This window comes from Podarcis muralis, chromosome 8, assembly GCF_964188315.1.
Source record: "Podarcis muralis chromosome 8, rPodMur119.hap1.1, whole genome shotgun sequence".
NCBI lineage: Eukaryota > Metazoa > Chordata > Lepidosauria > Squamata > Lacertidae > Podarcis > Podarcis muralis.
In genome coordinates this window covers 21100791-21122997 of record NC_135662.1, presented here as the reverse complement: position 1 = coordinate 21122997, position 22207 = coordinate 21100791, and the positions used below count along the sequence as shown (strand labels likewise).

General features: G+C 44.3%; 1 protein-coding gene across 2 annotated transcripts in view; it reads left to right on the top strand.

Moving 5' to 3' along the window:
* OXR1 (oxidation resistance 1) overlaps positions 1–22207 on the top strand; it is a 246261-nt gene that overhangs the window by 117598 nt on the left and 106456 nt on the right. Inside the window, exon 4 of one of the 2 annotated variants that reach the window (XM_028736299.2) lies at positions 15334–15533. In XM_028736299.2, the coding sequence (XP_028592132.2) occupies positions 15334–15533 (200 nt within the window). Of the gene's footprint in view, positions 1–15310; positions 15534–22207 lie in introns of those variants that run through there. The other variant, XM_028736303.2, reaches the window with a different exon arrangement.

Here is a 22207-nt window from a genome sequence, read left to right as displayed (position 1 = left end):
TTAGCCCAGCAGAAGTTAATTTCCAGACTCCTCCCTATCCCCTCCTGTCACCAGGAACATCTCAGTCCACCATCATTTCCCCCACCTTCAAAAAATAAATAAATCAGGTTCCTTAAAATAGAGTGGTGGTCCCATCCCTGATCCTATATATAGAAGGGGCCAATGTGCTTTTTTCCACCTTGAGAGGCTTCATCTGAGCATGCCTAGTTTATCTTTAATCCTTCTTTGCTCTTTATCCCCTGCGATGCCCTTTTTATTATGCTTTCATAACTATTTGTGCTCATGATGCTATTGGGGAGGGTCACACCTGATCCCACTTTTAATATTGCTTGTGCCTGTTTGGGGCAGTCACACTGCTTATTTTCCAGTCAGTGCAGATGATTTAACTTCCTGATGAAATCCCATAACTTTCTGCACCACAAATATTCTAGTTTTGTTGTTGTGTTATAGCCCCTCCAGACAGCAATCATGAGTAGCATCAAGGAAGCATTGCAGAACAAACTAAATCGGGATACATCTACTACGAATGCAGTTTATATTGCTCTAGTGCTATTTTTCTAGAAACAGAGGTGCTGGAACTTACCGTACCTTGAATGACGGTGAGTTCCGGCTGAAAAAAAAGCCCTGTATTAAGCCAAGAACATATTGCAGGATACAGATGCAATAAAACATTGGTTTGGAGGCAGCCATAATTGTATATTGTTTTCCATGTGGGCGTTGGCATTCTGCTCTTCTTATTGATTGACTTAGTCAGGTGATCAAGGGTCATTTGCACTCTTCTTCCCACTGCCTATCTCAGGTTTTAATTACTGTGGGCTGAAACACACTGATTTGCAAAGAAATCTGAATTGAGGTGGCCTCATTTACCAATGAATCTCAGTGGCGTCAGCAGTAACTCTCTGTTGCCATGGAGCAAGGTGGCTTTGTGCTCTCTTCTCTGTGTCGTTGACGGATTTGCATGATCACAGTTTTAGAGGAGAAGATGTTTCATTATCCTGATAAAAAGAAAATAATTTCCCATCCAGTAATTTCCATTAACATGCAGGGGATAGTACAGGGATCGCCCAGCCAGGATAAAGTCTCTCATGTTGTCCTTGTTGCAGGCAGGTGTGCACCATCCTCAATTATTAGCTCAGTTGATTAGCGTGTGGTGCTGATTATGCCAAGGCTGCAAGTTTGATCCCCGTAAGCGACAGCGGCCTATTTCTACATTGCAGGGGGTTGGACTAGAATTCAGGGGTTGGCAAACTTTTTCAGCTGGGGGCTGGTCCACTGTCCCTCAGACCTTGTGGGGGACCAGACTATATTTTTTGGGGGGGAAATGAACGAATTCCTATGCCCCACAAATAACCCAGAGGTGCATTCTAAATAAAAGGGCACATTCTACTCATGTAAAAACACACTGATTCCCAGACTGTCTGCGGACCAGATTGAGAAGGTGATTGGGCCGGATCTGCCCCCGGGCCTTAGTTTGCCTACCCATGGACTATCAGTGATTCTCAACCTGTGGGTCCCCAGATGTTGTTGGACTACAACTCCCATCATCCTTGAGCTTTGGCCTTGCTAGCTAGGGGTGATGGGAGCTGTAGTTCAACAACATCTGGGGACCCACAGGTTGAAAAAGGCTGGGCTAGATGATTGTCAGAGTCTCTTCCAACTCATAAGATTCTAAGAATAAGAAAGAATATGGGCTAGCATTCTATCCTACAAGTTCTCCCATATAATTACGAAGACGGTAAGGAGGAACAGAGCATTTTTGGGGTGCTGTGCTAGATTTGATCTGTTCCATCTTCCTATATGTGTGTCCCGATGACGCCACCACACAACCTATGGGGTTCCCTGCCTTTCTATATCTCTCTTATATTTGGGGGAAAGCAGCATTCAAGTGGTTTAAATACAGAATTGCACATACACTGTCCAGCCTACAGGGTTTGGAACTAGGGAAAGAATTATAATTATAATGCTCCCTGAAGACAAAATATCTTGCAGCTGAAGGGTTTACTTCAGTTAACAGGCAGCAGTTTCATAAGAATAATCACTGTAGAACTAACACACACACACACACACACACACACACACACACAGCACATCCTCTTCTTCGCATTGTACTTAAATCACACTGAAATATCTTTTTGACTTTCATTAGGAAACTGCAGCAGCTATCCAGTTTTCCTTCCATATCACAAACCAATTTATGTTAAATCAGCCTCCATGTCCTGAGATCACAAATCAATTTGTATTAATTAAATAGCCCTGTAAAGTCGGTGGCTTGAGGTCTTTCCTACGCACTTTGGCACTGTGGTGTTACAAATGAATTTGTCATGTCAGCCGGGCTGTTTCAAATCAAGAGGCAAGTTAGCGTTTGTATAATTGCAGCAAATGCCACTGTCCAGAATAATGCAATGTTCTGGAAGCCAACTCAGTGCTCTTCATTCTCTGTTTGCTTCAGCTTACTCAGGCATATGACAAACAAGGAGCCTGGGCCTGCCCCCACTCTCAAAAAATATATATTATGCAAGTCATGCTGTGCAGCATCCTCAAATGAATTGCACTTCTAGTTTACAACAGCTTATCTATCCCAGGTGTAATCCTCTTCTTGTACTGCAAACCTGAGGAAGGGGATGCAAAGGGATGGCTTGACCAGAATTTCCATTGGCCAGTTGGCTTGCACCAGCCAAGGCAGGAGGGAAGTGATGGTGACAGGCTTGGCATCTCTTTCTCTGTGCAAATCTCCATCTCTACTCTTATGCACACTCATTAGGATTATTCTGCCCTTCCCAATATTTTACCATATTCATAGGTTTCCTTCTTTAAAAAGAAAGAAATTATTTATTCACAAACTGTTGCCACATACGCATGATCTTAAGCAAGAAATGACAACTATACATGTCATAGATATTTTCTAACTAAAACAAGCCCGTTGGCTCACCTGGTTGGGCTGTAAGTGATTATGGAACGTGAACAAGTCCCTTCTCCTCTTCTTTCTTAGCCACCTCTGGCATGATTATTGGCAGGGTCTGGATTGCTGCGTTCACCTTGGCTATTTTTGTTTTACGTCAATAGAAATGGTTCTTCATTTCCCCCCCTCAAAGACGGTCCAGCTTGGGGAAATTAGAGGTTTAGTGCATCCCTTTCAGGCTTGACCTTCAAGGTCTGAAAGACTGCAATGAGTGGGGGAAGAGAGAAAGATTCAGGCTCCCCTACATTTCCTGGAGATGTGAAAACAGCTGTTTACTAACTGCGAAGTCCAATAAAGCTGAGGCATAAGTGTCCCGAGATGCAAAAGGAAGGAAGAACTACCTTGAAAATGTGGCACTTTTCTTGTCTCCATCATCTGAGGATCACAGGGCAGTTTGCAATATAAAAACACAAAAATGCACAACGTAGTAACAAACAAAATGATAACCCCTCTGCACAGTTTAAAAGGCCATGGATTCTTTAATTAGCCAAAGGCTTAGGAGAAGAGGAATGTTTTTGACTGGGGCCTAAAGATATGTAACGAAGGCAAACCTCCCTGGGGAGAGCATTCCACAGATGGGGAGCCACTGCAGAAAAGACTCGTTCTCATGTTGCCACCCTCTGGACTTCTCAAGGAGGAGGCACATGAAGAAGGGTCTCGGATGCTTGCAGGGTCTGGGTCAGTTCATATGCCACATAAGTGCAATTGCTGAAGAAGTATTCCCTCTAGCATGTCAGAGTGCCTATATATGTTTGTACAGTCATACCTCGGACTACAGATGCTTCAGGTTGCATTTGTTTGGGTTACATACCACCAAAACCCAGAAGTACCGGAATGGGTTACTTCCGGGTTTCGGCGGTCGCGCATGCGCAGAAGTGCTAAATCACACTTTGCGCATGCGCAGAAGCACTGAATAAAAACCCACGCATGTGCAGACGCACCGCTGCAGGTTGCGAACACTGCTGGTTGCGAACGTGCATCCCACATGGATCACGTTGGCAACCCGAGTGTCCACTGTATTCTACAAACAAACTTATTTTCAAACTGTTGGAAAGTGCCTTGTTTACCCAAAACAACCCCATCCACACTACAAGAAGGAAGTACCAGCAGTCTTGGCAGAAGCCCAAGATTTGGAGAAATACAAAAAACCGTTGGCTGGGTTGAGGCCCTCAGCATGACCATTCCACAGTGTAAACTTGTTAAAAATTTCCAATATTTTTAAACAAAGCATATTTTGATTGATTTAACAAATTAATAGGCTAAAAAATTCAGTCCCAGTAGGAAGCAATTTGCATGTCACTTTTGGATGGGTTTTGTAGATGGGGGAATGGCTAGCACATGCTTGTGTGTGTATGAGCGAGAGAGAGGAACAGTTATAGGAGCATTTGAACATCATTGTGGTCACACCATGGTAAAGCTAAAACTAGGGCTGGAAGTGATTGAAAAAGTGGCAGTGGCACTTATCTGAACATGTACCTGGCAAACCAAAAGCCTGCAGGATTTCTTGTTTTAAAAGTCTTTACCATCTGGCAGAAGACAACCAGAGAAGGGGCACCCAAGTTTTGTGGAAGTAATGTGTTCCATAGCATTGGTGCAGCTATTGTGAAGGCCCCACCTCTTGTCAAACCAACTCTTCTTCTCCCATAGATGAGAGGAGAAAAGGTCCTCTTCACTCAGTTTTTAATGAGAAGATAGGCAGTTCCCTCTGGTATCCTGGACCCAGGCCACTTGGGACTTTAAATGCAATTAGCAACACTTTGACTTGCACCCAGAAACATATTAGTAACCGGTGCAGAGATGGTTTCATATGTTCCCGTGGTTTCCTCTGACATTGGCTCTATTCCAGTCATTCTTCTCCCCCTCCTTACAAGTAATTGCTGCAATGCATGGGGGAGAACGAGGGACGCGGGTGGCGCTGTGGGTAAAACCTCAGCACCTAGGACTTGCCGATCGTATGGTCAGCGGTTCGAATCCCTGCGGCGGGGTGAGCTCCCATCGTTCGGTCCCAGCTCCTGCCCACCTAGCAGTTCGAAAGCACTCTTAAGTGCAAGTAGATAAATAGGGACTGCTTTATAGCGGGAAGATAAACGGAGTTTCCGTGCGCTGCGCTGGTGCTGGCTCGCCAGAGCAGCTTCGTCACGCTGGCCACGTGACCCAGAAGTGTCTTCGGACGGTGCCGGCTCACGGCCTCTAGAGCGAGATGAGCACGCAACCCTAGAGTTGGACACGACTGGCCCGTACGGACAGGGGTACCTTTTACCTTTATGGGGGAGAACAGGGGCAAGGCTGTTAACCCTGCCCTCTCCTGTATCTCCCCATCTACATTTCTGCTGGCCCCTCCCTGAATTGGGAGTTGGAATTCCACTGGAGGGACCTTTTGCTACTCAAGTATGCTCCCTGCTTAGAATCTGGAAAATATGGGTTCTAAATTGCATGAGGAGCCTGTTGGAGTAATGGGAGTCTCTCTGCTGCAGAAGCTGAAGCCCTCAGCACTTGGGGGGGGGGGGCTGTAGAAATAGTGGCAGGAGAATGTGGGAAGGCCTCACAGAACAGTATTTGTATGACGTGTGAAAGATAAAATGACTGAAGTAGGTCTATCTTTGCTGCTGGATCAAGTACAGTTTCCAAAGAGTCTTCACAAAGTGAACTCCTTGTAAACTCATTTCAGTAATTTAACTCCCTCCGCCCCGTGCATTACGGAGAACTAGAGTAAACCTAATTCATCGTCACTTCAGGGTTTTGAGACAGCAGGTAGCGATCTACAGGAGAAGGCTATTTTCAGTGAGATAGATTTCAAGTGGCAATATATATTGCTGCTGCTGCTGAAAAACTCGAGACCCTTTTATGTCTGTTGTATTTTTCCAGGAACCAAACTGTTCATGACATCTTGGATTATGGTTCTGATTTAAGGAGAGACACAGATCCGGCAATACATTTTGCTGCACATCAGATTCTAAAGTTCAGGAGAGCCATAAAAAAATTTCTAGAGTGATGGAGATGAACCTTGGTTATGAAAGCCAGACAATGAGTAATGAGTGACGTCAGTGCCTAGGTGGCAGACTGCTAAGTGAATTGCCTCTACCCAAGGCTGCCTTATTTGGTATGTTAAAGTGCCTTCCCTAAATAGCATGAAATGGAGATTTCCAGCAGCTTGTAATTTCATAATGTATGCCTAATTTAATAGGAGGGGAATAATATTTGTTCATTTACTGCCTTTTCCCCATCACACCGGGTGACATGAGCAAATGGCACATATGTAGATAATACTTTAAAAACAACAACCTTGGATGTAGCATGAAATGAGTTGAGGAAGGACTGCAACCCAGTAGTAGAGCACATTCTCTGCATGCAGGAGGTACTTTAAAGCCCTAAACAGCCTCGGTCCGGTATACCTGAAGGAGCATCTCCACCCCCATCGTTCTGTCCGGACACTGAGGTCCAGTGCCAAGGGCCTTCTGGCGGTTCCTGCTCCTGCTCGGTCCCTGCTCCTGCCAACCTAGCAGTTTCAAAGCACTTCAAAGTGCAATTAGATAAATAGGTACTGCTCCGGTGGGAAGGTAAATGGTGTTTCCGTGCGCTGCTCTGATTTTGCCAGAAGTGGCTTAGTCATGCTTAGTCATGCTGGCCACATGATGGCCTCGGTCCTGTATACCTGAAGGAGCATCTCCACCCCCATCATTCAGCCCGGACACTGAGATCCAGCGCCGAGGGCCTTCTGGCGGATCCCTCATTGCGAGAAGTGAGGTTACAGGGAACCAGACAGTGGGCCTTCTCAGTAGTGGCACCTGCCCTGTGGAACACCCTCCCTTCAGATGTGAAAGAAATAAGCAGCTATCCTATCTTTAAAAGACATCTGAAGGCAGCCCTGTTTAGGGAAGTTTTTAATATTTAATGCTGTATTGTTTTTAACACTCAATTGGGAACAGCCCAGAGTGGCTGGGGAAACTCAGCCAGATGGGCGGGGTATAAATAATAAATTATTATTATTATTATTATTATTATTATTATTATTATTATTATTATTACATGACCTGGAAAAACTGTCTGTGGACAAACGTTGGCTCCCTCGGCCAGTAAAGCGAGATGAACGGCACAACTCTAGAGTCGTTTGCGCCTGGACTTAACTGTCAGGGGTCCCTTTACCTTTATTCATGGATATGCTGTCTCTAAAAATAGACAATCCATTTAGCTATTATGGCAGAGTTGGGATGGAAGAGGTGAGAGGGGCTTTGCAGAGATGACTCTAAGGAAAGGCATGATGGGGAGGGCTTGGAATCCCTCCCCCCACTTTTTAGAGGAACCAGCACGCCTGGCTAGGGGTGTGTGAAGAATGAAGATGCTAGCCACATTTGGGCAGTGATATGGCAGGTCCCCAGGTGTTGCATAATTTCATCACAAAGTTTTAAATGTCACGGGAGAGTTAACCTTCAGCTGCTGGTGAATAAGAGAGCTTGAAGGCTACAATGTGTATGAGCCAAAAAGCAATCTTCCCTTCCCTTTCCCTGACATTGAAAACTTTTTCAAAAAAACCTTCAGTCTTTTTCTGGACTGCTTTTATGTTTTGTTAGACCTGTAAAAGGCACTTTACATTTTTAGCCTCTGGAGTTGTATTGAGGATGGATTTTGCAGATGAAGGAGAAAATGTGTGAGCAGCGGCAAGGAAGTTGATGGGAGTCATTGATCCACTCCTTTTTCACAGGGACCGCATGGCAGACTAACCAGCAATGATTGACAAACTGGAAAATCAGTTATGAGAAGGGTGAAATATGGCTAAAATGCTGCCTTTCAGCTTCATGTAAGAAGGCAGTATTCACCCACAACCTTGGGGGGGGGGGTCCTTCAGACTCCAGGGGGTTTCAGCCTGCTGTTTCTTAGAGCAACATCTGTACTTAAAAGATGAATATTTCAGATGAGATATATGATTCTGTGTGGATGAAATGCAAACCTGCCATGCTGAGTCTGAGAGCTTGAATAAAAGCCACTAGCACCAAAAGAAGCAAACATTAGCTAATCTTCTTATTTGCAAAGGCACTCACAAAGTTCTGGGACTAACCTTTCTGGTTTCAAAGGCAATAACGTTGCTTCGGTGTGAGCAAGTATCTCAAAATGAGGAATTTGCATAGGAATACAAAGCAAACACTTTCAGAATTATTAGATAAGTCTCATTATGCAACACATCTTGATTGCTAGACTTTTTAGGACGCACAGAACTTTATGGTCATTTGTTGTTCTTGCAGATCCTCCTATGAAATAGACCAGTGTTTTCCAAACTTGGGAAACTCCAGCTGTTATCGGATTACAATTCCCATCATCCCTGACCACTGGTTCTGCTACTTTGGGGTGATGGGAGTTGTAGTCTGAAAACAGCTGGAGTTTCCCAAGTTTGGGTAACACTGAAATAGACCATGAGCCCAGTTTAGAGATGTGGAAGTAGGGAAAGTTGGAGGAATTTAAGAAGATCTTTGCTGGATCAGGCCAAAGGCCTATGTATTCCAGCATCTGTTACACCACATCCTGTGGTAGAAATTCCATAGTTTAATAACTGTGCACTATTTCTGTCAGGACCAAATGGTGTTTTTTAAAAATTGATACTTCATTGAATTTTTTCCAATTATAAAGCAAATTATATTACACAACTGTGTAAAAGGGAAAGAAAAACATATGAATATATACAAACATATAACCAAATGTTCATTGCTCCACATTTTAATGATTTTAACAACCCTCACATTTTTCTAATGTATTTTGTCTTCAGTAAGATTTGTCTTCAGTAAGATTTGCAGCTCCCCATCTCACCTTTGACAGGGTAATAAAAGTAGCAGTAGCAGTAATAGTAGTAGTAGCAGTAGCAGTAATAGAATCATAGAATCATAGAGTTGGAAGAGACCACAAGGGCCATCGAGTCCAACCCCCTGCCAAGCAGGAAACTGTAATAGTACAGTGGTACCTCGGGTTAAGTACTTAATTCGTTCCGGAGGTCCGTACTTAACCTGAAACTGTTCTTAACCTGACGCACCACTTTAGCTAATGGGGCCTCCTGCTGCTGCTGCGCCGCCGGAGCACGATTTCTGTTCTCATCCTGAAGCAAAGTTCTTAACCTGAAGCACTATTTCTGGGTTAGTGGAGTCTGTAACCTGAAGCATATGTAACCTGAAGCGTATGTAACCTGAGATACCACTGTAGTAGTAGTAGTAGTAGTAGTAGTAGTAGTAGTAGTAGTTATTTATTACATTTGTATACCACAGATATAATTGGCGTCAATTATTTCCTCAGGTTTTATCAATGATGCTCACATGAACCCCCTCTCCTTATCGAAACTTTAAAGTAATAAGCTCAGATGACAGCTTCAAAAATAACTGAACATTTTTGTGCACCTAAGCTTTTCCGAGGTGCTGAGTTATAGAGAAGAAGTAGCAAATGTGGTGTGTGTGTGTGTGTGTGTGTGTGAGAGAGAGAGAGAGAGAGAGAGAGAGAGAGAGAGAGAGATGCGTCTATCTGCTCCCCAGTGTTATAATAATAGTAACAGTGATTTGATTTACTACAGAGGACTTTTCAATAGAGTACAGTGAGTGAAGGGCCATCCATCCTATTTGTAAGCTGAGGAAGACACAACTCCCCTTGCCTGCTAGACTATCAAGCTGGTTTGAAGAATTAGCTGATAGCAGCGTTTTGTTTAATCCAGCCTTTGGTCCTTCCCACTTCATCAGTTGGCAGAGATGAGCAAGACCGACGCTAGCATATATATATAGGGAGCGGACGTCATTCATTGATTGTAATCCATTATCTAGGGCTTCCATATGTCATTCTGTGACGTCCTCGGATGGTCGCATCATCAAAAGAAAGTTGCTTTGATAATGGGGTGCCACGTGGAGCAGAAAAATGAGTTACAACAAAGGATTTTAAAGGCTGCTCCAAGGAGGTTTAAGAGTGAAGAGGGAATTTTATTTGTATAGGAAGTTGGAAGGCAAAAAGAGAGAGAGGCTTTCATGAAGCTTAGGAGAAAATGAAGGGTGAGAAGGGAAATGAAATTGCTTGGGTAGACCATCAAAGCGGCGTAATATTGCTGATGTGTGACACTTGAAGAAAAGCATACTTTCTGTTTGGAAGAATAGGTTTTCATAATCTGTGCGCTTTCCCTAGATTTGCATTAGCTTAGCCTGGAAGCCCAAAGCCGAATGCCAAAGAGAGAAAGTGCTGCAATTGTGACATTCTGGAGTACCTTTTCCCTTAACAAAGTTTAAGGCTGCTTTGGGGTTGTTTCCTTGAGTTACTGGTCCATCGCAACCTGAAGGCTCAGGAGGGAGGCCTTCCTCCTGTCCCTGTTTGCGTGCTTGGAGAGCTAAACAAACCTACAGTGATAGGCCTCAAGAGTTTTATCACCCAGGGTATGAAGGCTATCTGCGGTGAAGGTTAGTTTGGCTCCAAGGTAATTCACTGGCCAATATTGGCAATGGCTATTTCAAAACAATCAGTTTTCTCCATGGCACAAACCTTTACCTCAGGTTTCATCAAGGATGCTCACATGAACCCCCTCTCCTTTTTGCTGCTTTAAAGAATGTTATGCGTTGTTATTGAGGAAGTTAAGAAGCTTGCATTCTACACGTACTGTGTGTTTCAATGATGAGTCATGGAAGGGTAGGTTGTATTCAGCCAAGCAAGCTAACCGCTTTATAAGCTCCGCAGGAATCCTTGCTAAATACAGTGGTACCTCGCAAGACGAATGCCTCGCAAGACAAAAAACTCGCTAGACGAAAGGTTTTTCCGTTTTCGATTTGCCTCGCAAGACGAATTTCCCCTATGGGCTTGCTTCGCAAGACGAAAACGTCTCGCGACTTTGTTTTCTTTGTCTAAAAACAAAGACATGTTTTGTTTATAAAGTTAATTTATTTTCCCTTCAATTTTTGAACTGCTCTTTACAGTATGTGTGACTTTAAAGAGCAGTTAATAAACTGTTGTTGTACCAAATTTGGCTTTGTTTGGACTTTTTTTGACCATAGGAACGCATTAATTGATTTTCAATGCATTCCTATGGGATTTCGTGCTTCGCAAGACGAAAAATTCGCTAGACGACAAAAATTGCGGAACGAATTAATTTCGTCTTGCGGGGCACCACTGTATTCATTCTCTTCAACAAACACCTCCTTTGCTATGATAGGGCTGGCCAGCAGGAGTCACAACTAATTGCTCATTCCACTCTTATTCTTATTTTATGCTGTTTCTTTGTATCAAATAAAGATGTGCAACCGCTTTAAAAATGAAGAGCAAGATGGAACTCTTGAAGATAGGGAAACATTTGTTTTGGGCTTGTTTCCATAATCCAAGGGTGCATATGTTATTGACTTGGGCTTACAATTTACCCAAATAGCCTTGATATCTTTGGGGCAGCCAGGGTGGAGCTGCAGATCCCATCATCTGCAGCCAACATGGCCAATTGCCAAGGATGATGGTCCAAGAGATCTGTTGTAGAGTGAGCTAGGCAATAAATCACATAGTTCAAAGTTGGTGTTAACACTTTATTGGCAGAAACATGTTCTTCACACATTTGGCTGAGTGTAAGGCCTAATGAGCACAGCAGCTCATTCCCTGTAGATCTTCCTCCATGAAACCAGTTACTCCATGAAACTAAAGGTTCCCTCCTCACCGCAGCCATTTAGGTCTCCTCCTCTCTGGGGCTTTTCCCAGGCAATTGGAGACTGCGCCTGCATGCCCTCTGTCTTTGCTTCTCCTATCGCTTGCCTCTTCTGGTACTGGGAGTGGGGGGAAGGGGAGGTTGTCACAGCAGAGGGATGACACACGTGACTTGTCACCAGCCTGACTCATCTCTGCCTCTGGACTTTCGTCCTCACATTCACCTCAGCTTCTGCCTCTGATCCTGAACTTCGCTCTGCCACAGACTCTCCCTGCTCACAAAGCCTTGTTATCCCCTTCAGCTTCCAGCACCTCCTCCCGGTCTCTGAGACTTTTTGCGTGCAAGCAGGAGGGGGCAGGGATCTCTCAGGCAGCGCAGTGTCTCCCTTCCCATTGGAGCAGCCCCAATCCCATTCCTACTTGCGTGCAAGCAGGAGGGGGTGGGCATCCCTCAGCTGGGAAGGGAGGCTTCCTGTTGCCTAACTGAGAGATCCCTGCCCCCTCCGATAGGCAGCATGAAGCCTCCCTTCACAGCTTAGTTGCTGGGGTCAGGGAAGGTGGAGGCAGCCCGGAAGCTGCATCTTAGAGTCCCTGCACCACCATCATATGGGGACTTCTGAGCAGCTCCTGAAGCCAGCCAGAACCAACTGCTCCGGGCTGCTGAGACTGCCGCTGCTGCATTTCCTGGGGACATTAGATGAAATCTGGGGACATTCTGGGGATGGAATTTGTCTGGGGACTTATTTGCAAATCCGGAGACTGTCCCTGGGAAACGGGGACGTCTGGTAACCCTACACGAAGCCTTGTTATCCCCTTCAGATTCCAGCACCTCCTCCCAGTCTCTGAGCCTTCTTCCCTTGGTGGTTCTCCCACCATTCCTCTGTGTCCAACCTGTTCATAACAACATCTAGAGGGCACCATATTGACTACCCATTGTGGTTCCCTCCAAATGTTGTTGGGCAACAACGCCCTTTTGCCCCTGACATCGTGGCCATCAGCAAACTTCATTTTATTGCTTTCTATGAGGTTTCAGACCTATGCCAATAGTTTCTGAAATCTGAACTGAAACTACTTTCTCGGCTGAGATTTTGATTGCTCTAAGCCACTTTTCTGATCTTGGCTTATCCTTTCTGACTCTCCTTTTCCACCCCTTCACTTCTGTATTTGTTTATCATGTATCTCTATTATGTTGCTCTTTTTCCAAAGGATTCAGTGCACATGGGGAAGGTGGCAAGTTTATCTGTGACACATGCACAAAATTACTTCAATGGAGGTTTTTTAGCACAGAAGTATCAAACAGTGGACTTGTTTATTACTGTTTATTACTGTGGAGGCAATCAAATAATTTAATCTACCATGTTTGCTTCCTCTCCTAGACAACCAAGAGAACAACTTTAATGCAATTAATCTTTGCAAGTGAACAACAATGTCAAGAAAGGGAAAATTAATTTACTTGATTCAGTCCTTGTACAAAAGCAGTAGCTGAATGTGAAAATTGAAAAGCCACCAGAGGGGTGGTGTTGTTTTTTTGGTGTTAAGAGTTTATTTGCCAAATATTTCTTTTCTCCTCGGTGTACTTTTGAAGGCTTTAATGTTTAAGGTGTAGAATGGTGGAGCTTAGCATCATAATCCATGAGTGACATTTAAGAAATCTAAGATGTGCTGATGAACACAATTTATTTGAAACTAGAGATGTCAAGTCCCAGAAAAGAACTTCAGGGACTCATTAAAACCTACTTAAAGAAGAGCCAAGTTCTGGAATTATTTCCCTATTGGATTAAAAACCAAGCAGGATAAAAATTACTGGCTCAGTTCCTCCCTACTGAATGTACTGGAGCTATGTCACTCATTATATTCAATTTGGACCAGCGTTGGGGATTTGGACCAGGGTAGGGGAAGTACATAGGGATGCAAGTGGTGCTGTGGTATAAACCACTGAGCCTTGGGCTTGCCAATCAAAAGGTTGGCAGTTCGAATCCCCGCAATGCGGTGAGCTCCCATTGCTCAGTCCCAGCTCCTGCCAACCTAGCAGTTCGAAAGCATGCCAAAAAGTGCAAGTAGATTAATAGGTACCACTCCAGCAGGAAGGTAAACGGCATTTCCATGTGCTGCTCTGTCGGTGTTCCCTTGCGCCAGAAGCGGCTTAGTGATGCTGGCCACATGACCCAGAAAAACTTTCTGCGGAGCGGACAAACATCAGCTCCCTCGGCCTGTAAAGAGAGATGAGCGTTGCAACCCCAGAGTCGTTTGTGACTGGACTTAATTGTCAGGGGTCCCTTTACCTTTAGGGGAAGTCAGTCAGTCAGTACAGTGGTACCTTGGTTTACAACCATAATCCGTTCCGGAGGTCCGGTTGTAAACCAAAACAGGTTGTAACCCAAGGCACGCTTTCGCCAATGGGGCCTCCCCCCCAAAATTGGTTGTAATAATAAAAAAAGGGGTTTTAATAAAAAAAAGGGGGACACGTACTTCCGAGTTTGATATGATTGTAATCCAAAATGGTTGTAATCCAAAGCGGTTGCAAACCAAGGTACCACTGTATAGCATAGAAGGAAAGTTCCTGTTTCCTCGGAGCAGGGCGGGGTGAATTTTACAAGCCCTTGAACAGGCTTGGAAAAATTAGCTGAGGTAATTTCTCGACACCCCCCCCCCCCCGAGGTAATTTCTCAGTTACTCTGAGGGGCACTTTGGAAAGCTCACGTATTCCAATTTGAAACCAAAGGTTCTGGGAGTTAACGTCATTGGTTATGATGATGGTGGTGATGCTGCTGTCTTGGGGAAATGCAGCAATTGGAAAGGTCTACAAATCTATAAAAGTAAATAAGTGAAATGATGTTGAATATCAAAGCTATCATTAAAATAAAGTTTGAGGACTCCAGAGAGCACAGTTTCATGTGTCCCTTGTTAAAGATACAAAAATCGTGTTTTCTCTGTGCATTTACTTATTTAGGATTGCTTATTCCATGAATGCAGAATTACTGTATTGAAAAATGAGCATGCACAACCAGAAATTTGGGGAGGAGACCAATAGTAGCTCATGTGCTGTATGCGCTTCATTGCAAATAGAACACAAACATCTTCAATTGAAGATATTCTCTCTCATACGCTCCATGTGTATCAAAGCCTTCATACATTTAGGAGAATAGAGAAACTTTCTTAGTTCTGCAAATAAAATTGTATAAAGTGTTGTTGTTGTTTTTTTAATTTCACGTCTCTGTGGGCACTGGGTGCTCTGACAATTTTACAGCAACCTCATATTTCAGTGTGGTATATACTGTTCCTGTCTCCTGAGAGATGGTTTTCTTTTCACAATAAATGTTTTAAATCCTTTCTTCTTTTCAGCAACTAAACTGCTGGCTGTTTGATACTCCTACTTTCAACATGTATTTTGACGGTGGGGTTTTGTTTTCGCTCTAAAACACACCACAATCTTAGCATTGTGGAGCCTCTTTTTCCTCAGAGAGTTGATCCAAAACCAATAAATTCTGCTAAGGAGGAAAAAAACCACTGGAACTTTTGCAGTTAAAATACAATGCGGTTCATTGATTGACATATCCCCACTGACTTGATGGGGATTGCCTTCATTAAAAAACACACACAACTAATCTAGATCTTGTTAACTAGTTTCTGCTGCGGTGTGTGTGTGTGTGCCTCTTTGAAAAAACCGAATTGCAATTAGCTATATTTCCTCCATCAGCTTTGTAGAACGAAGACGTTAATAGCATGCTATTGCCATTTGTTTCCAGGCTAAAGAAAAAGTCACAGTCTATCGATATTTCTGCATCAAGTTATGAACCTCTGGCACCTGCCGCTCAACATGCAATGCAACCACCTAAGCCGCCGCCTGTCACAAACACAGCTACATCCGAGGAGGAGCAGAACAACACTGCGAATACGCAACGGCGCAACCCGCGGAGGGGCGAGCTGAAGAGATACTACACCATTGGTGAGCCAAAACACATACACCATATTTCCCCTTAAAAACGTGTAATCTCCTTCAGTGAAGGAAAGCTCTTGCTGTGGAACAATCAATCACATGTTCATTGATTGGGTGAATCAGAGCTGCTGGCTTTTCTGTTGTTCGGTGCAGGTTGTTTTCTCATCTGCTGTGGGCATTAAGAGTTTGCCCTTATGCAGGTCACTTCAGTAAGAGATATAGGAGTGCCTTGTCATTGCTTTTAGTTTTGTGTTGTTGTTTTAAAAAACATTCAGTTCTGTGGTCTATGACTTCCTATCGCCACCGTTGTTACTGTTGTTGTTCTCCTTGCTGTTCCTTAGCAATACATTCCAGTGCTGTCCAGGGTTGTAAAGACTGCGGAGAGAATAATTGGGTGCACTCTTCCCACCTTAGATCAAATCTATGCTTCCAGGTGCCATAAGAAAGCTGCAGAGATAGTGCAGGATAGTGCACACCCCAGAAATTATCTCTTTCAGAAGGGACAGGGTTATAAAGACTAGGAAACAGTTTCTATTCAAATGCTATTTTGGTTTTAAACACAGTGTAAGGTAGTATCTATGGGAGTGTATTGTATTTAATTATGGGGTATCAGAGTATTTAGGGGGCTAACCAGGCTGGGATAGCTGGGATAGCAGGCTTGCTGGTTTTGAATGTCTGATGTAGATTTTTTCAATTTCATTGTTCTCTATGGGACAATGACAATAAAGATGATCATATTGTAAAGGGAGCAGTAGTGATTACAAAAAAACAGAGCAAGCAATGTGCGGCTCTCTCTTGTCTCAGGGTAGTGGTTGCTGGCTTAAAATGGTGTTTGTCTGGTTCTGATCCTCTTCATGGTTCTTTCCCAACCTCTTTTTATGGAATTATTTCCTATTCTTTGCTCGTCCGGAGATCCCTGCACAGATCCCTGGTTCATTGCTGGGGATCTGGGGTCAAGATGTTCCAAGACATGTCCACCTACAGAACTGCCCAGTTCTGTTAAGCCTTGCTGTTGTCCTCCATCAACTGAAAGTGTGACTTCCAATATACCCAATATATTGCATGGGGAGTGCACAGGTGGTAGGAAAGCTCTCTTGTCAGGGAAGGACCACAGCTCTGAAGCATAACATCTGTTTTGCCTGAAGAAGGTCCCAGTAGACTCCTGCCTAAGACCCTGGAAAGCCTCTGCCAGTCAGAGTAGAGAATGCTACGCTAGATACCCCAATGGCCTTCCCATGTTCCTGGGGAAATTTGTTCTCTTCCACTGATTCTTCCGATTCAGGGACCCCAGAACCTCACGGCTCCTTGGACCACTCTTTTGACTTGTGTAGCAGGGTATGGCATCTGTAGAATCATTTTATTTGTTAAACATTAAACCACAATACTTGTGCGACTCCACATTCATTTTAGAATCGCCATAGTTATTAGGTCGGTTTGCAGCTCACCAGTTTGCCTCTCTGTTGCATTTTAACCTGGTGGTTCCCTCCAAACCTAGTCTCAAACATGGACAGAGGAGGTTGCTAATAAACTGTTCTCTGAAAGGCTCTCTGTCTTGCAAGCAGCATCCAAGCCTTGTTAGTGCATCTCAGTGACCAAAGCAAACATTAGTCTTTAGTCTGATAGTAGCTTGCAAAGCCTCTGCTTTGTCAACTGCCACTAAGATTCTGGTTGTCCCTAGCCCCGTCTCCCTGGCAGAGGTATTTATTAAATTTATATCCTGGCTTTCCTCCCAAAGGAGTTGATTACATCAGTATTCTTCAATACAGTGGGAGGTGAATCACCTGGACCCTCCCAGTGGCAATTTAAAGGAAAATTGGCTTTAAAAAATTATTTTGAAAAGTCAGGTATTCAAGTTGTTCTCAATGAAGCTGCCAAAGTTTGAAACAAGCTAAATTTCCTCGATTTCTTTTTAATAAACTTTTGTGCTAGTGTTTAAGCAATCTTTTAAGACCATGAAATGTTCAAAGAACTTTGCTTGAGCCATAAATGTGAGGTGCCATTTCAATACCAGCTGAGCATCCTTTATTACTTTAGGAACTCTGCGCTGGTAGAGAAATGTCCTGAGGTGCAACTGTACCTTAGTGGGAATTAGGTTCCAGCTTTTGCACAGAGCAATCACGAACGGCAAAAAGTAATTTTTATTTTATTTTTGGTCTAGAGCCAGAAGTCTGCCTGGCACTGTGTGACAAAATTGCCAATCAACGGGAGCTGCTTTTTACCATTATTACATGAGGAACATAGATCAGTGTTTTGTAATGGGAGTCTATTTCCATTTCTGCCACCCCCGAAAGAAGCAAATGCTACTCAAACTAAAGAAAACAACAAATCCGAAAAACTGTCTGCCTCTGCAACTCTTAGGAGCTAAATATCCATTGCTCTTATTCATGGGATATGTGTTGAAAGAGGGCTTGTTTTCTGCAGAGATTAAGAGGTGATCTCTGGTGACAGAAACACAGAGTGCCATATTCTCAGTTGTGGGCAACTTGGCCGTCCAGGTTTCTGACTAATGGGCAAGCTTTTCTCCTAAGCACAAAGAAAGAAGTTACCGTATTTTTCAGTCTATAAGATGCCCCCATGTATAAGACGCCCCCTATTTTGGGGGACTCCGATTTAAGAAAATGGTATGTATCTGTGTATCTGTGTATAAGACGCCCCCAAATTTTTGACAATATTTTTAAGGGCAAAAACCTAGTCTTATACATGGAAAAATACAGTACGTATTTATGTGAGAGAAAGTAATGGGTGCCACTGATGATATACATTAGACTAGAGGCTAAACCTGTGTCCTGAATCCACATGTCTGGCATATGATGAAATTCCCCAGAAGCTGCCTTCAAAATTACAGTCTATGTACTTCGTTGTACAGAACTTCATGTGTGATAATATCTGCATTGCCTCTGATGATGTGATCACCAACTACATGACTTGTCCATTGATTACAGTGGGTCTGTGCTGAGCATGACTAACATTGGCCCATTTTTTTATTAGATTTATATGGTTGCCTAGCAATAATTGGGTGGCTTACAAACAAGACTTTATTTAAAAATATGGTGTTTTGTATTTGCCTTATTAATAAAAGGCTAATTCAGATCCAAAATATGTGCAGTGAAACAGGGTTAAAACCATTCCTTGTCTATTTAACGCACCTTTTAAAATAATTCCTCCGAGTGCTCAGACTATCACCAAAACTTGTAAATTGGATTTGTATGGGTCAACCCATGCAAAGTTGACCGGATAACCTTGATGGAGTAATGCAGCCAGTCAAAACTAGAAGGAAGTTTTGGCCCTAACCAAGCACGTAACCAAATGCCTCTATCTGAAACCAGTGCTATTTCTCTGGAAGAAAGAGGTGCTGGAACTCACCATGAACGCCTCCCTTGTTCTCTTATAATGGCAGTTGCACCGACCTGAGAGGTGCCGGAACTGAGTTCTGGCAAGTTCCTGCTGGAAAAAATCCCTGTCTGAAACCCTACAGGGTTGTTGCCAGTCAATATTGGGCAATACAGTGGTACCTCGGGTTAAGAATTTAATTCGTTCCGGAGGTCCGTTCTTAACCTGAAACTGTTCTTAACCTGAAACACCGCTTTAGCTAATGGGGCCTCCTGCTGCTGCCGTGGCACCGGAGCACGATTTCTGTTCTCATCCTGAAGCAAAGTTCTTAACCTGAGGTACTATTTCTGGGTTAGCGGAGTCTGTAACCTGAAGCGCCTGTAACCTGAAGCGTATGTAACCCGAGGTACCACTGTACTGCAGTAAATGACCCAGTGGCATGACTCAGTATGAGACAGTTCCCTCTATGCAAGATTCTTTGACATCTGAATCCACATTGAAGGTTTAATTGAGAGAAGGAAGTTTGAATGCCTAAAGCAAGTGTATATTGACTAATATGCGCACCTCAGCAGATTTTGTGGATTGGTGGTAATTAGTGCTTTGAACCCAAGTGTTTGATGTGTTTAGGCTCTTTAGAAACTTTTTGCAATTTCCTGCATTTGAGATCCTGCTGAAACCCCCGTTTATTCAAGGAGTTTTATGGCTGTTTCTCCTTAAGGTGTAAAAAGTGAAGGTTATTAATTGGCAAATGGGCCGGGGCTTCGTTTTTCAAAAGAGAAGGAGGCATAAAGATGGCAGTGAAAATGATTTGTTTTACATAAAATGCCAAACTGCATAATTATATGTTTCCTTACTCTTAGCAAATCTGTAAGCAGCCTTGCGCAGCTGCCTAATCGCTTCTCTGCCTAATATGTGAGCAGTTCCCAAGAGACAGCGTCAACCCAAAATGTGACATTCTGTCTTAAATCTTTGTTGATAGACTAGAAAGCAGAGAATTAAGCCTTAGCTGTAAGGTTCAGCCACCACATCTGAAACGTTTAACAGCTCCCTCATGTAGTAGCATATATCTGTCTTGTTTTTTGTGGCTTTTTATATGCATTTTACTGCGTGTCATGACGGGCTTGCGAACTGTGTTGTATCGCTGCTGAAAGGAGGATGAGCAGTGAAATATAGGATGCCGTTGGTTGGAAAGAGAAGTCAGCTCCTGGAATATATTTACAAATGCTTCTTATAGATTTCCCATTCCTGGCTAGTGAGAAGAACATGGAAAACTCCTAGCAAGACAGCAGCTTTGAAACCACCGAGTCTAGTTCCTTGTTGCATTAATAGCATTAGTTCATGATGGGGTTCAAGGTGCGTACATAGTGGATCAATGTTGCTTCCCATCCTGGCATTGATGAGACCCAGACTTCCTTATCTTCCACAAGGGGAAAGGCCGTTGTAGCTGAGTGGCAGAATACTTGTTTTCCATGCAGATGTTAGTTTCTGTTTGCCACTGTGCAGTGCTTTGGAGTCGCAAGACTCTGTTTTGCATTCCACACATTCCCCACTGTTGTAAGTCTCACGGGAGATGGGAGACGGATGTGACATTATTGGTTTCCTGTTCCTTTGTTTTTCAGTTGCTCTCTGCTCTCACAGAGAGAGGATGTGTTTTCTGTCTGCGTAGTAAGAAATAAAGCACAGCGATGTAGCCATAAATCTCATCATGTGATGGCCTGGGATTCCGATTCGGAGGATGAAACAGAGGAATCCCAGCCTGCACAGGAGTCCCCGCCTCCAGGGCCGGCTGAACTGGGGCAAGGCCTAGATGCTGAAGAGCCTGCACCTGTGGCAGTGCATCAGGAGCTGGCCCCAGGTGAAGCCCTTCTGGCCCCAGAGGGGCTTGATGACTCAGTGGCCACAGGTGAGCCTCCTCCAGGGCCCAGTAACCCTTCGGCCTCTCCTGATCTGCAGAGGCTTAGGGCAGAGAGGCGAAGGGAACTGGTTGCCCCCAGGAGGAGTGCTCGCCTTAAGGCCAGAGGAGGCGGGGCTCCTGGGGGTCGGGACCGCCCCTGGCCTTAGAAGAGGATAAAAGCCCAGTCAGCCCGGCCCCAGGTTGCGGGAGCAACGTCGTTGTTGGCTTCGGACCTTCCTGTGTTCCTGATCCCTGCTCGGCCTCCTGTTCCTGACTATCCGGTACTCCTGTTCCCTGCTCGGCTTCCTGTTCCTGACTATCCGGTACTCCTGTTCCCTGCTCGGCCTCCTGTTCTCGTCCATCCGGTGTTCCTGTTACCTGCTCAGCCTTCTGTTCCAGCGTTCCTGTTCCCCGCCCGGCTCTCTGCATCGGACCTCGCCCCTCTTCGTGTGGACTCTGCTACACCCACGGTACCTTACCCCCGGGACCAGCACACATCACTTCCGCGTGCTGCTTTGATTCTCTGCTGAATGGGGATGTGCCTGAAGCCTCATCAAAGGCTCAGGTCATTAATCACGTCGGAGGGCGATTCCAGAAGATGGGCTTTATCAGCTCGGTTGCAGTGGAGATTCCGACAGCAGAAGCTCCCAGGTTCCATCCTTGGCACCTCTTAGGTAGGAATGGGAGACTTCTGTCTGAAACCCTGGAGAGCTGCTGCCAGTCAGTGTCACCCATACTGAGCTAGGTAGGCAAATGGTCTGACATGGTATCAGGCAGCTAGGCACAAGGGAAATGAACCAGCTTCTTCCCTTCGGTGTGCGATTTAATTCACAAGATGTTGCACAATCAAAGTGTTATGCAGCCTCTGTTCATAGTTTTTCACAGTGATGATGATGATGGTGATGATGATTTATTTATACCCCACCCATCTGGGGCTGAGTTTTCCCAGCCACTCTGGGCGGCTCCCAACAGAATATAAAAAATATGATACAACATCAAACGTTTAAAACTTCCCTGAACAGGGCTGCCTTCAGATGTCTTCTAAAACTCAGATAGTTGTTTATTTCCTTGACATCTGATGGGAGGGTGTTCCACAGGGCAGGAGCCACCACCAAGAAGGCCCTCTGCCTGGTTCCCAGTAACTTGGCTTCTCGCAGTGAGGGAACCGCCAGAAGGCCCTTGGCGCTGGACCTCAGTGTCTGGGCAGAATGATGGGGCTGGAGATGCTCCTTCAGGTATACTGCGCCAAGGCCATTTCGGGCTTTAAAGATCAGCACCAACACTTTGAATTGTGAATGGTCTCAGATGCCCCTGGCAAACCTTAAATTACTGGCTTAAATAACCATGACATAAATTTAAAGAATAAAAATGGATTCCAACCCCTCCCCCCCAATTAGCAGAAATTAGTAATAATAACAGAGAATTCTCAACGCACAAATATACAGTTGCAAGAATTATT